This window comes from Myxocyprinus asiaticus, chromosome 26 (assembly GCF_019703515.2).
Source record: "Myxocyprinus asiaticus isolate MX2 ecotype Aquarium Trade chromosome 26, UBuf_Myxa_2, whole genome shotgun sequence".
In the NCBI taxonomy this organism is placed as follows: domain Eukaryota; kingdom Metazoa; phylum Chordata; class Actinopteri; order Cypriniformes; family Catostomidae; genus Myxocyprinus; species Myxocyprinus asiaticus.
Window position 1 is genome coordinate 40,095,369 of NC_059369.1, and position 15,313 is coordinate 40,110,681.

General features: G+C 40.4%; 1 protein-coding gene and 2 non-coding genes across 3 annotated transcripts; all 3 read right to left on the minus strand.

The window, feature by feature from the left end:
* Nucleotides 1-182: 182 nt before the first annotated feature.
* Nucleotides 183-10,164, minus strand: LOC127416934 (40S ribosomal protein S3). The gene is made up of 7 exons (XM_051656541.1): nt 10,102-10,164; nt 9,386-9,516; nt 8,161-8,254; nt 7,663-7,757; nt 3,254-3,441; nt 597-800; nt 183-246 (listed from the first exon to the last, which is right to left on the minus strand). The coding sequence occupies exons 1-6, from the start codon at nt 10,129-10,131 to the stop codon at nt 601-603; spliced, it is 738 nt and encodes a 245-aa protein (XP_051512501.1). The 5' UTR covers nt 10,132-10,164; the 3' UTR covers nt 183-246; nt 597-600.
* Nucleotides 332-476, minus strand: LOC127417459 (small nucleolar RNA SNORD15). Its single transcript, XR_007893283.1, has one exon. It is a non-coding gene; the product is annotated as a small nucleolar RNA SNORD15 (small nucleolar RNA).
* Nucleotides 7,457-7,606, minus strand: LOC127417458 (small nucleolar RNA SNORD15). The gene has a single exon (XR_007893282.1). It is a non-coding gene; the product is annotated as a small nucleolar RNA SNORD15 (small nucleolar RNA).
* Nucleotides 10,165-15,313: the final 5,149 nt, after the last annotated feature.

Consider the following 15,313-nt stretch of genomic DNA (forward strand, 5'->3'; position numbering starts at 1 on the left):
TAACCCCATTAAACTGGCATTGTCAGATTTGAGTGATAATTGCAAGCAGATATTTTCCTTCATCAGCCAGTACCAGCCATGTTTATGTGATCTCTTCAGGCAGCACATGTGTTGAAGAGCTCCAAGAATTGGCATCATTTATACGTTCGAAGCACGTTTAAAGTCAAAGACACAAGACAGCATAGATTTTGCCCTTATTTATTTTTATACAGAAAAATGAAGGTCTTCCATCAGTGATGGGTGAACCTGTAAGAGACAAACACATCTGGTTAGAAGAAATATAAAAAGCATCACTTCCAAACAATTTAGGCAGACAGCAGTATGACAAAACCCTTCTCAGACAAATGCCTCTACATCTTCAATCTAAGAGAACACACGGCTCTGAGGTACTGAAACCAGTGGCACAGAACGTGACCCTGACCCAGAGTCCTCAGAGCTGGGCCCCGATCCGACTCGTCATCGTATCATCACTGAAGGGAATGTGGAGGTCAGGAGACTTTAATTCTTGGGGGGAAAGCCCATTTATAGTCTACATAGCTAGAACAGCTCACTTTGAGTACATCAACTAGGCCCTGAACAGTGCTTACAGGTCTTACCCCTTTATGCAGTCGGCACTGGGGTTCCCTGTGGCATGACAGGGACCTCGGGCTTGGCCCCCTTCTGTTCGGACACTGGGGTGGTGGGGAGGACCTCCTCTTTGGGCTCCACGATGCTGACATGGTCAGGAAGGGGCTTCTTGGGGCCAATCTTGCCGCTGGGGTCCCAGGGGAGCATGATTTTCACCTTGATTCCAAGCACACCTATAAACAAGTAGAAGACAAGGGCATCTTATGATTACAGCAACCGAAACATTCTTAACCCTTGACAGAGTATTATTGGAAACATTACTTTTGGAAACATGCACAACATGTTTAGATCTTTCTCAGACTAATGCCACAACATCTTCACACTGCTCTGAAGAACCAGGTCAAAAGGCACAGAAAATGACCAAGGCTCTTAAGAAACAATCCTATTCTGGTCCACTGTATCATCGAAGGGGAAATATACAGTACTGTGTAAAAGTCTTAGGCACATAAATTGTTTCACAAAAGCATTTGTCTTAAGATGGTTATTTATATCTTCAGCTTTAGTGTGTCAGTAAGAAATATAAACATTAAGACTCCCAAACATTACTTTTGCAAATAGAAAAGATTAGAACAGAAGAACAGGGAGCCCTGCAACAGATTTGATGGCTCCCACAGAACATCGTGTCAGTCTGAGATTACATATAGAGACAGAAGCAATTGAGACAGCCGAAATAGATAGAAGAACTGTGGTGAATTCCCCAAGAAGCTTGAAACATCCTATCTGCCAACAACCAAGAAAAACTGTGTCCAGGTGTACCTAGGAGAATTGATGCCGTTTTAAATGGCAAATGTGGTCACACTGAATATTGATTTAGCTTTTTTTATGTTTACTGGACTTGGTGTGACATTAAGTGATAAACTATTTATGTCATTATTTTTGAAGACATCCTCACTATGCAACACTTTTCATAAGTGCCTAAAACTTTTGCACAGTACCGTATATTAGGATTTGAGATTTAATTGGAAACGATTACTACAAATACTCTAACCATTACGCTTGTAAAGTCAAAATGAAACGGCATCTGCAACCCATGTTACTTCCGTAATCGGGCACATTTAAACAGGCAGAGAACATTTAAGGTGGGACCTGATTTTATCCATCAGGAATTGAATTGAGGGGAGAGGTTGAAAAAACAAGAGGAACCAAGAAGTTTAGTTTCAGAGCAGCACATTGTGAAATTGAGAAAAAATTAAAGGCCGGTCACACAGAATGCGCTTTTACATCCATCTGCACTGTTTTGCAATTGTTTTTCTATGTAAAAAGATCTTGAATTAAAAAAACAAGCAACTCGAGACACCAGAGTTTTTGTGCGGTGTCTAGCTTCAATGCAAGAATGCATTTGGTCCGAATGGCTCCCAAGACTCTTTCCCGTGGAATAGTGTGGACTGCTCTCAGTAAGACTATGAACATGTCTTAGGTAAATAAGGTCTATTTAAAATTTTAACCTTAAAATGGCAATAAATTTGCACATCAAATTACTTGGGAACATTTGCACATATCACAAATGGAGTTTAACAGTAAAAAAGAGCTTTAGTGTTAAGAGTCAGTCAGAAGTGTAAAACGGTGAATCAGCACCATTTTCTAATAATTTGACACATACAATTAAAGTTCTTTAAAATCTCATCCTACAGGACTGGGTAAAAATATAGATTTTTTTCAATGCATCGCAATCTTCATTTGAACTTTCTCGATATGGATTCTTAAATCCAAAGATCGATCTTACACCATGCGAAAAATCTCTACGCGAGTAAATCACTCACATATGCAACCAAATTTCACGCTATGTGGCTAAAATGTCTGATGACACATTTTCAGATTTCATTCAACAGAGACTGATAAGCATATTATCGAAGAACTTCAGCACTACATGAACTTTTACTGCATGTGGAGAGTAAGTTTGGGTTGACTCGTTCCATGTAATATCCTCTCTGTTCTTTTCTGTAAGTTGTTGCTCACAAACAACAACAAAAATTAACATTTAATTCTAATCACCCTTAGCACGGATGGCGTTCAACGGGGGCCTGGGTAACTCAGTGGTAAAAGACGCTGGCTACCACACCTGGAGTTCGCTAGTTAGAATCCCAGGGCGTGCTGAGTGACTCCAGCCAGGTCCCCTAAGCAACCAAATTGGCCCAGTTGCTAGGGAGGGTAGAGTCACATGGGGTAACCTCCTCGTGGTCGCTATAATGTGGTTCGTTCTCGATGGGGCGCTTGGCAAGTTGAGTGTGGATGCTGCGGTGGATGGCGTGAAGCCTCCACACACGCTATGTCTCTGTGGCAATGCGCTCAACAAGCCACGTGATAAGATGCGCAGGTTGATGGTCTCAGATGCGGAGGCAGCTGGGTTTCGTCCTCCGCCACCTGGATAGAGGCGAATCACTACGCGACCACGAGGGCTTAAAAGCGCACTGGGAATTTGGCATTCCAAATTAGGTGAAAAAGGGAAGAAAATTTCTTTCAAATGGACATTACAACTGAAATATACCCATATGAATCAATATAAAATAAAAATTCTGAACCAAAAGCTTGTGAATCGGAATCAAATATGGATCAATACTCAGCCCTATTATCACAAACAGAACATCCCAACTGATCACATTTGCCTTACTGTGCGATAGTTACTCACCCTGTCGGAGCAGTACATGACGGACAGCAGTGTCAACATAGTAGTTCACGGGGTCTCCACTGTGAATCATGAGGCCATCCACGAACTTCATGGACTTGGCTCTCTGACCTCTTAGCTTGCCAGAGACGACCACCTCACAACCCTTGGCTCCGCTCTCCATAATGAAACGCAGCACACCGTAGCAAGCCCTGAACAGAACAAACATGAAACAGAATAAACAGAATTCTACGATACAGAAACATAGAGGAAATAAAGCCCATGCAAATTAGTTGCAATGCTTTTCACTATTGCTACATGTACCAATCAGGTACAGGCAGTATGAACAAAAGCTTATAACAGAACCAGTAACTTTATACCATGGTAACTGAATACATCACAATAGCTTTCTTTTTATTACCCCCTCAAAATTCAACCCAAATTATTTGCATTACTTGGTAATCCATAAAACAATGTAGCAATGACTATTTTTTAATAAGCTAGTGAACAAAACACTTAAATGCAAAATGTACTTTATTTTCTTTTATATTTTAAAATTAATGGATGCAACCCAATTATAACCAGTGAATACAAAGTATGGCACTGATGCTAAAAATTGCTCCCATTATAACATTTGTGAAACGGTTCTTTTAAAATCACACCATGGATATACCACAGTATTAGGGATGTGCGAGACTAGTCGAATAAACGGTTCTGATGCTGCTTGTTGACACTGGTCGTTAATATCTTTCCCCATTAAAGGGGCATTCAGTAGTTCTCTAGCTAGCGTTAGCATTGCTCTTCTTCATGTACTTTAAGTACCGATATTACAGTGGTGTTAGACGCCATACTGCCATCTTTCGACGTGGATCAGCATGATAGTCTCTGCTGCCCCAATCAGCTTGGGAATATCATTTGCATCTGGAAAATGTCAGAGTTTGAGGTAATTTCTAAAGTTATCTATTACTCCTATAATATAATTGCATTGCCTAAAAACAAACGTCGGAAATCAAGTGAACTTGCTTCTACTGTTAAGGGTAGATTACTATCCCTCATATCAATAATCTTTGGAGATTGTCTATATATCACATTATTTCTTAAGACCTTTAATAGAGAACTGCTTAGCGTGAAATAAACCTCAATTATCTAGTGATACAGAATTTTATGGTAAAGGAAAGATTAGAATTGTTTTTGATGATAAAATTTAGCACGTCCCTGAATACTGTATTTGAAGAACTCTTTATTTCCAAGCATCAAACGTCATGGTTTACACAAAATCCACAACAATCACTGTGCCAAGCTACTTTGCACTAAACGAATGAAGACGTAGATGCCTTACCATACCAATGTTTACTCTAGTTTTTTGCCTTTGCCGGTCTTTGTCGTCTTGCTTGAAGCAAGTTGCATCAGACCTTTTTTCGCTTGTTCGGCAGTACAGCTACAGGATCTCCCGTTGTCTCCGCTGCTAAAGCGCAATAAATAAGTATGTTCCAATGTGTTCTGTCACCATGACAAATTCCTTGTGTGTGTAAGCATACTTGGCAATAAAGCTCATTCTGATACTTTTTGCTCTTCGCATCACCAAACAACGTTCTAAGCATACCCAAGTGTATCTACCCAGGCGCCAGCCAATGAGCACGAGGATTCTAATTCGATGTTTATGGCACTTTTCCACTGCATGTTACAGTTCGACTCGACTTGCTTTACTTTTCTGAGTTTGCTTTTCCACTGCAGTTTAGTGCAGCTTCAACGTGGGTGGGATTATAGGCTGATCGTCATAGTTGCGCCACCTCTACTGCCGTGACATCATCTTAAACACGACACAAACATTACTGACCATAAACAATAACACGACCGCTAGCTGTTAGCTACTAGCTCATTGTGCTGCATAAAGCAGTTGTTGCATGGTGATTTAACACAAGTGTAACAGTTAAACTGGCCTGGTTGTTTTAGAAGCAAGCTTTCCAGTAGCTGGTCAACTAAAAGTGAATCTTTCAAGCAGAATAAAGAGTTAACGTAACAAAACGTACCATCCTCCATCGTGGACTCCAACGCTGAGTCCAGGGCACTCTCCCTCCCATTGCTCACCGGTCTATTGCCATAGATAGCGTCCATTTGGTTGAACCACTTCCACTGTCTTTTGTTTGAAACACTCCGGCTGTTGTGGTCCTTGATGGTTCTGTAGTCACTTAAGTTTTTTTTTTTTTTTTACTTTTCCCTACACTGTTGGTAGGTCCGGTGGTAGCCGTGTGCGGCCAACAGCTCAGACACTTGCTGAAATACTTTTTCGTTTCACGTCGCCCCATCCAGCTCTCGTTGGATCCTCTCCTCACCTACTAACGAGAGGAAAGTCTGCACCTCGTTTATTGACCACAGTGTGGTTTTGCGCACAGCCATTTCTTTTCACAATTCTAAAGTCGTGTGAACAAATGATACTGCTTGCGCTGTCGCTAACTTTAAAACTAGCGGGTTGATGTCCAGTGTCGCAAATCCAGTGACGCTGATAGTGACGATTCTCTTCGATCAGCAGGGTTTTGACATCACATTTAGTATTGGCTCGGCTTGCTTAGAACATCGACCGAGGTGGTACTAAAAAAAGTACCACGTACTATCCACAGTGGAAAACCCCAAAAAAGCGAGCAGAGTCGAGCCGTACCTTGCAGTGGAAAAGCCCCATTAGTGAAACACCACGGGTCATATGATTTCAACAGGGCAAAACACATTGAAAGGGGTGACCCACACCATGTAGAACAAAACACTTTTTATAGAAAGCTATGAGTACAGTCTCATTCAGATCAAAATGCACAAAAACAAAATTCATTCGTTAATGTATACAACTTTTTTTTTTTTTCTCCCAATTTGGAATGCCCAATTCCCAATGAGCTTTTAAGTCCTTGTGGTCACGTAGTGATTCGCCTCAGTCCGGGTGGTGGAGGACGAATCCCAGTTGCCTCCGCGTCTGAGATCGTCAATCCGTGCATCTTATCACGTGGCTTGAGCGCGTTGCCACGGAGACATAGCACGTGGCGGTGGGTGGCGTGAAACCTCGGCAACCGCGCTCAACTCGCCACGCACCCCACCGAGAACGAACCACATTATAGCGATCACGAGGAGGTTACCCCATGTGACTCTACCCTCGCTAGCAACCGGGCCAGTTTAGTTGCTTAGGAGACCTGGCTGGAGTCACTCAGCATGCCCTGGGATTTGAACTAGCAAACCCCAGGGGTGGTAGCCAGCGTCTTTACCACTGAGCTACCCAGGCCCCCTATGTGTACAACTTTTTAAATTGGCTCCAAATTACTGTATTCACCTTTAAACTGTTCAACATTTTTACACATTTGTTTGGCTTCATATTTTTACCGAGGCTGCACTTAAATAAGTCACTAATGTTACACATTTGAAATATAATACAAATATTATTTAAAAATATAAAATATCTGGAGCAGATAAAAAGTTTCATTTCACCTCAGGCTCCGCTTGCTTTCCTCTCTCACGAGGCATGCGCAGGAAAATGTCCTCTAGCTAGACAGGCAAACTCAGCAAAGTATATAGAACTCACTTCGGTGGTTGAGCGGGAAGCAGATTTCTGAAACATTGACTTGAAAGTCGATGTTTCCACATTTGAGTCTTCATTAAATCTGTGCATGCTTGTAAGTTATTTTTCCGCTGTGCAGGCTTTTTTAAGCGCAGGATAGTCACCTCAGGGGAGTCAAGTCCCATCTTTCAGTGGACCATGTCAACATGCTAATTTTGCTCATCAAAAAATGTATGCTTTTAAGTAGCCTACAAAATGACTGCTTTATGCAAGGAGTGCTATTTTTTGAATCTGCTGATTAAGAAGGCTATTTTCTAAGAATAAACCTGTATTCACTATAGATGACTGCGTGTCATGTTCTGTATTTAATGTGCAATGATGATAATGCAAGGCGAGCACGTCGCAGATAAATGCCCCTTTTCAGCGGAATTTAGTTTCGGATTTGGAATAGATTTTATTTAGGTATTTTATGGGTCGCATAATTTTTTTTGTGTTTGTTTTCTGAAGTTTGGTTTGTTCTTAGACTAGTTGACTCTAAAATTTTCATTTAAACATCAGTGAAATTAGTCGTTCTGCACATCCCTACACAGTGTAACAAAGTCTCTACCAGCTGACATTTCTTCTGTCACACAGCATCTAGTGTCATACCACCCAGTCCCACATGTACAAGCATTCTGGACTTAAGCATCTACCCTTCTCAGACAAATGCCTCTATGTCTTCAAGTGAAGAGGACGGTCTGCTTTGAGGAACTGAAGCCAGATGCACAGAACGTGAACCTGACCCAGAATCCTCAAAGACAGAACCAGTCCAGTTCCGACTCGTCATCGTATCATCACTGAAGGGGATTAAACACGTTAGGAATAAGACAAGCGTGAAGCTAGAAACTAACAGTCTTACCTACGGACAGCCAGACCTCCGAGCAGCTTGTAGCGCAGTGACTCTGCCTGCGCGATGGCACACAGACCACGGGTGGCAACCTTCTCAGCGTACAGCTGCAACAGACCAATGCACTATACTTCAGGACACAATCTATCAGCTTAAAACTACTATGAAACATTAAAGGAATAGTTCTCCCAAAAACAAAAATTGTCATAACACTAGGATGAGTGAAGTTCTAAACCCATATGATGTCTCTTTTTAAGAGTTTTAAATACAGCACAGGAGCTGTATGGACTACTTTTGTTTTTGTCCTTTCTGAAGCTTGACAGATGGGGTTAAAATGAACTGCTGCTGTATATAAAAGAGCCGCATTAACACACTTCAAAAGTACCAGGGCAAAACATTACAGCATATGAGTTTTGAATGACATGAGGGTGAAAAAATAACAGTTTTGATTATTGGATGAACAACACTTTTTGTTGTGAGGTGGCTTGTGAACATGTGATCCAATCTTACCTCCACACTGCCTTCTGGGAAACCAAACCGTTTCTGAACGACAGCGGTCAGTTCCCGAATACGGCGGCCTTTCTCTCCCAGGACATTCTGGGTTCTAAACAGACAAAACAGATGTTACCATGGATGTGCCACAGTGATCAACTTGTCAACTAGCCAGCCCACAACTGACTAGTCGATTAGACTTTTCAGCTACTAACATTAATATTTTTAGTGATGGTGGTTTTAATGGGAGATTAAAAATTAACTGAGACGCAACTTCTCAGAGAGCGTTTAAGCATGATTAAGCTTGTTGTGCTTAAAAGCGAATAGTCAGCACAGTAAAACCTTCAAGAAATTCTTAAACACTTTAAGTTTAGTCCATTTATGCACTGCTGCTGTTTCAACGATCAAAGCATCGTTTTACACGTTACAAGACCGATCACTGTCTGACGTTAAATTCTCTTCTGAGTTATGTTCCCGTATTTGTGAGATGCTGTCGAGTGATTTAAGTCTTTTGCCAATTCTGTCTGAAACTGCTTAAAGTTGCAGTAAAAAAAAAGAAGTTTAAACCACTCAGTATCGTGAACTAGATGTGGACCTGCATCATCTTGCAGTTCTGTGCTTTTGAGAGCGCAGCGAGGATTGCCCCGAGACTCCCAAGAGCTCTGATTACATTCTGCGTTCAGGATGTGCACAAGAGGTTTGGTGTCACTCTGTATTGGAGCCCTTCTTATTTCTTCTCTTCGATAGTTTTATGCAATTAGTTGCTTTATATTTAGTCTATATTTTTGTTGAATATCCGTAAGTTACAATGTTAAAGTGCCGCGCTTAGCGTCTGAATATCCCTCCGTAACATGTCCGTCAACATAACGGAGCCCAATTATACATGATTATCCCCGACATCGACTAATCGTTCAAAAAACAACCGACACACTAGTCGACTATGAAAATGAGTAGTTTTGCAGATGCCTAGTTGTCACACGTTTACACTTATCAAGTATCTTTGAAATATATCAAATCACAGTCACATCGCCATATAAGTGTAATACTGGGTGAAAATCTTGAGTGCATGTTCCAAATACAATGCAGATTGGTAGTTACAGACCAGACCACAATATACAGCATGTATGCAACATAATGTACAGTATGTACATTGCAGCCAACATAATCAACAGTGTACACAAAAATAGCTGTTAAGGAATGTGGTTTGGTAAATAAAAATTTAAAAATTCAATTTATTCCTAACCTGGTTGCTAGGATGATGATTTCTGTTCTTGTTGGCGTGACACGGACCTCCACACCAGAGTAGCCATCCTCAGCAAGTTCTCTGGTCAGGAATTCATTTAGCTCGGCTTTGAAGATGCCATCTGACACAAACTGATAGATATAACAAATATCAATATGGTTACAATTGGTCCTGATGCAGAAAACTGATAGATAGGGGGGAAAAGTCATTTATGACCTCATACATGAGCAGTTATCCTCATGCATCCTATAACACATGTAACCTATTATTCATGTATTTTAAATACCATGAAAATACCAAACACAAACAAGACAAAAGTGATGCCTTATGGTGAATAAGTAGTATTTGTGATACACGTACAACTGCTGATATCCCCTACCTGAATTTAATGTTGTTGTTTGATTGGTAGTCATATTAGTGTCAGCTGTAAGAAACACCTAGAGTGCTCAAAGTGCATTTCAGATTGTTTAATACGTGCCTGAACGACTCAAATATTAATAATTAAGTTGGCTGTTGAGCACAGCGCTGCGTCTATCTGCCATGTTTCACATCTAATTCACTACTGTCAGCATCCAGCTCAATCCAACAACACAGCCCGACAAAACCATCATCTTAATATCTTAAAGTATAGATAAGTGCCATGGCAATTAGTTGCCATTCTTATTTCGCGCATCTGTACTTCAATTACGTATATTTCAGATGAAATACGTTCCAACCTTTCTCTTCTTCGAGATTTGCACAGCCATCTTGCCGGAGGCCGCAGACAGGAAAGGAATGGGTAATGAGGCGGAAATGCATATATAGAAAACGATTACTTCCGTGTGACATAATGTAGTCATGGGAATTGTAGTCCTCAGGTCACACGCGTTCTGACAGATTAACAATTGCAAAAAATTGTAGTATTTTGAATATGTACAAATAAAATGCATGTATTTTAAATTAATTGCATAATTGTAGCTAATGTTTTTTCTTTATCCATTACAATGGTCCCACCATTTACTATTCCAACATGATGTTAAAGCAAAGCAGTTTTTTAAACTGCATTATGTGTTACTGTGTGCTGTATTGCAAAACAAACTCAGTCTATACAATAAGACATATAGTAAAAAATAATAATAGTATAAAATAGCACAACACAACAGCTTGTAAATACAATATACTGTAAATACTCTGTGAAATGTGGGGGCGGCAGCACATGGGTAGCTCAGCCAGTATTGATGCTGACTTCCACACCTGGAGTCCTGAGTTCAAATCCAGGGTGTGCTGAGTGACTCCAGTCAGGTCTCCTAAGCAACCAAATTGGCCCAGTTGCTAGGGAGGATAGAGTCACATGAGGTAACCTCCTTGTGGTCGCAATTAGTGGTTCTCACTCTCAATGGGGCATATGGTAAGTTGTGCATGGATCACAGAGAATAGCAGCTGCCCAAGTGATTGCCTATTTAGAAGATTTATTGCTAATCTCACAATCAGCTAAAGGCTTCTCATCTGCACTTTTGCACAAGTGTAACGGAACCAGCTCGCGATCATGATCTGCTCTTCTCTCTGACACGTGCTTGCAACAACCGGGCTTCCCTCGATATTGTGGAGCGCAAGACCTCAAAACTGATGTGACCAATTTCAATTCTAGTGAGTCTTTTCTAGTCTAAAGCATTACGGAGGAAGTCAAGTCGAACCTCTCAAACAGTAGGCAGCCCCAACATGCCAAACAGCACTGAAGAAAAGAGCAACACTGTGCAATGTGCTAATTTAAAAAAAAAAATATATATATATATATATATTTTTTCATTATACATCATCACCTTTACTAAATTGTTTCATGATTTTACATGAGTAAAAGTAACTTATATTTTGACAAAATGTTATAGTTTCATATTAAATAATCTAAAGGTAGAATCTATTAGACCTCATTTTATATCAACAGTGGCAGTTGTAGTTAAAGTTTCAAGATGTGTTTCAGCTAGTATTTATTTTTTCATAAATACTATAATTAGTATTCCTCCGGTAGGAGGAAACCTATTGTTTTTGTTAGTATTCATCTTATTATTATTCCTATAGCTCTAAATTGCCCAATAACTCAAGATCTCCTTGGTAAAATTTGGCACATTGATACTACAGGCCACGAGTAACTACCACACCAAAAATGTCCTACGTGAGCGCTACAGGCCACGCCCCAATCTGTCCATTTCCTTTTTTTTTTTTTTTTTTTTGTTATTAACATTTTTTATTGATTCCAAGACAGACAAGAATAAATTTAACCACAAAATTATACATTAGGAATCAACTTAAAACCCTCTATAACACCCACCCACCCACCCAGACCCCCGTCTGCACAAATATAAAATAAGTACATACCCACATATAAACAGACACACAAATTGTACATAAAAAAACAAAAACAAAAAAACAAACAAAAAAAAAAGACAAAGTTCAACATATAGTGAAAGTAAAAATAAATAAATAAATAAAATTGTCTCCCTCCACTGCTCCCCGCTAGGACCTCTCCAAATGAGACAAATAACTGCCCCATTTTCTGCCATAACTTCCCCTGCTGTCTGGAAGTCATCTCCTCGAAAGCTGCCACTTTACCCAACTCGGTGCACCACTCACAAAATGAGGTTGCATCAGTTGACTTCCAACCCCTAAGGATTAGCTGTCTGCCAATCATCACGCTGGTTGGTACCCAGCTTTTCATATATATATATCTCCTATATTCAGGACCCCTCCATCACCCAAAATACAAAGTCTGGGGCAAAATGAAAACTGAGTGTCCAGTACGTCACACACAAAACGCTGGATCCTCAACCAAAATTCCTGAATTTTAATACAACCCCGGAAAACATGGGTTATGTCCCCGTCTTCTGACTGGCATCACCAGCAGGTGGGTGAGTCTTTAAGACCAATCCTGTACAATCTAGAGGGGGTCCAATAAAATCTATGTAAAATCTTAAATTGCATGAGGCGAACCCTTGCATCTCTAGATGCAGACTTTATGTTGTTTAGAATCCTTGCCCACACTCCCTCCTCCAATAACAAATTTAAATCTTCCTCCCATAATCTTTTGAGAGAATTTAAAGCTCCGTCCCCCAGACTCTGAATTAACAGGGAGTAATACACTGATGCCTCATGACCCTTCCCAAAAGCAGCAATCACCACTTCCAGAGTATCTGCTGCTCTAGGGGGGTGTATGCTACTCCCAGAAATAGAGCAGAGCAGGTGGCACAGCTGTAAATACTTATAAAATTGAGATCTGGGAATCCCAAAATGTTGAATCAAATTTTCAAAAGATCTCAGTACTCCAACCTCATACAGGTCACCAAGTGTATTAACCCCCCTAACAATCCAATCTGACCAACAGAAAGGGGACTTATTAATACATAGTTTAGGGTTCAGCCATATGCTCGAGGCTACGTTTAAATAAATATCAGAATTAAACACTCTGGACACTTTTGTCCATATCGAGTGCAAATGCAAAATAACGGGGTGCGACTAAACCTCTCCAGCTAGTTTAATCGAAAGGCTTTGCAGTGGCGAAATAGGGGCAAGAACTTCCTTTTCAATACAAAATCAGGGAGGATCTCTCTCAGGTGGAAGCGAACAATGAACCAAATGTCTAAGACTGAATGCATAATAATAAAACAAAATCTTGGGTAGGCCTAATCCACCTTTGTCAATCGGCCTATGTAATTTACTGAAATTTAACCTGGGACGTTTACCATTCCAAATGAAGGACTTTGCGATACTATCAAATTGCTTGAAATAAGAAAGGGGGACATCTACAGGGAGAGATTGTAGCAGGTAGTTACATTTTGGAATACAATTCATTTTAATAACATTAACCTTCCCAATCATCGATAAGTGTAATGAAGCCCACCTGTCCACATCGTTCGAAAACCTTTTTATGAAGGGATCAAAATTAACTCTGACTAAATCAGACAAATTTGCTGGGACTAAAATTCCCAAATACTTAATTCCCTGTTTGGGCCACTGGAAGGCACCCGGCTGGAAGGCCGTTACTGGACAGTATGCTGTCAAAGCCAAAGCTTCAGATTTAGACCAACTGACTTTGTATCCTGAGAACTTGGAAAAGGAATTAATAATTCTGTGGTGGCAAAGCATAGATCTAGTGGGGTCGGAGACGAATAATAAAATATCATCTGCATAAAGCAGAAGCTTATGCGCCACACCTCCCGCCACCTCCCCTGGAAAATCCTCCTCCTTTCTTATCGCAGCTGCTAATGGTTCCAGGGCAAGACAGAACAATAATGGGGAAAGAGGGCAACTCTGCCGAGTGCCCCTATCCAGAGTAAAATAATCTGAAATTAACCCATTTGTTTGTACCGCTGCTACAGGGTGTCTATAAAGTAACTTAATCCAACCAATAAATGTACTCCCGAACCCATACCTTTCCAAAATCTTGAAAAGATAATCCCATTCTGCCATATCAAATGCCTTTTCGGCGTCAAGAGAAATGGCAGCAACCGGAGATTGATCATTCGCTACTGACCACATAATATTGATGAGCTGCCTGATGTTAACAGAAGAACTGCAGCCCCGAATAAATCCCACCTGATCTATATGTATAAGAGATGTCATAACTTTACTTAATCGATTAGCAAGAATTTTGGACAAAATTTTTACATCTAACTGGATCAGGGAAATTGGGCGGTAACTTTTACACTCACTTGGATCTTTGTCCTTTTTTAAAATCAGACTTGTGTCATGGTTGGCAGAAGCTTTCTGTTCTTTAAGGATTCTGTATAAACTTCTAGCAAAAGTGGAGCCAGTTCTGTAGCAAAAGATTTGAAAAACTCAGAGGAAAAGCCATCAGGCCCCGGAGACTTGCCTGTAGGTAAGGACTTATTTACCTCGTCAAGCTCTTCCAAGGTTATCTCAGAATCAAGAGAGTTTTTTTGCTCAGTTGTCAGTTTAGGGAGATCTAATGGTTCCACAAAGTTCCTAATATCTTCATCAGTGGATGAAGATGTGGAACCATAGAGATCAAGATAGAACTCTTTAAAGGCATTATTAATATCAATAGCCGAGGTAAATATTTCACCACAAGCAGATTTCACTGAGGGAACTGTTTTATATATCTAGCCAAACGCTTCCCTGCTTTGTCCCCTGACTCAAAGTATGACTGTCTTGCCCTGAATAACCAAAACTCCACTTTCCGTGACAAAATAGTATTATATCTATATTTCAATCGGGTCAATTCTCTGAGGCCATCAGACGACATTCGGCGCTTCAGCTCTGTCTCAGCACTTTTAATATTCCCTTCCAACTCCACAAGTTCTTGTGCTTTGGATTTTTTTATGAATAAGGCATACTGTATGATCCGACCCCTAAGAACCACCTTAAGTGCCTCCCAAGCCACGCCCACAGAGGATACTGAGGACCAGTTGGTCTCCATATAAACACTGATTTCAGTCTTTAACATTTGTTGGAAATCAGGATTTTGCCAACTATTGATTTCTATTTCTCTGTATATGGCAACACCTTTAAACTCACCAGGGCATGATCTGAGACAAAGATATTTCCAATTGAGCAATCAACAACAGATGAAATGAGGGATTTGGATATATAAAAAAAAATCTATTCTAGAATAAATCTTATGGACTGATGAAAAAAATGCATAGTCCCTACCAGATGGGTTCAAAAGTCTCCAAATATCCGTAAGACCAAGATTTGTACACATCCTGTGAAGTGTCAATGATGCTCTAGGGGGTTTACAGACATTTGCTTCACTATGATCAAGGACAGAGTCCATCAAAAGATTAAAGTCTCCTCCCAATATTATATCATGAGGTGTGCCAGCGGCTTGCAACATCCCTTCAAAATCTATAAAAAAGCCTTGATCATCAGCATTAGGTGTGTAAATATTAGCCAAAATCAACCTTTGCCCCTGAATTTCAACTAACACAATAATTA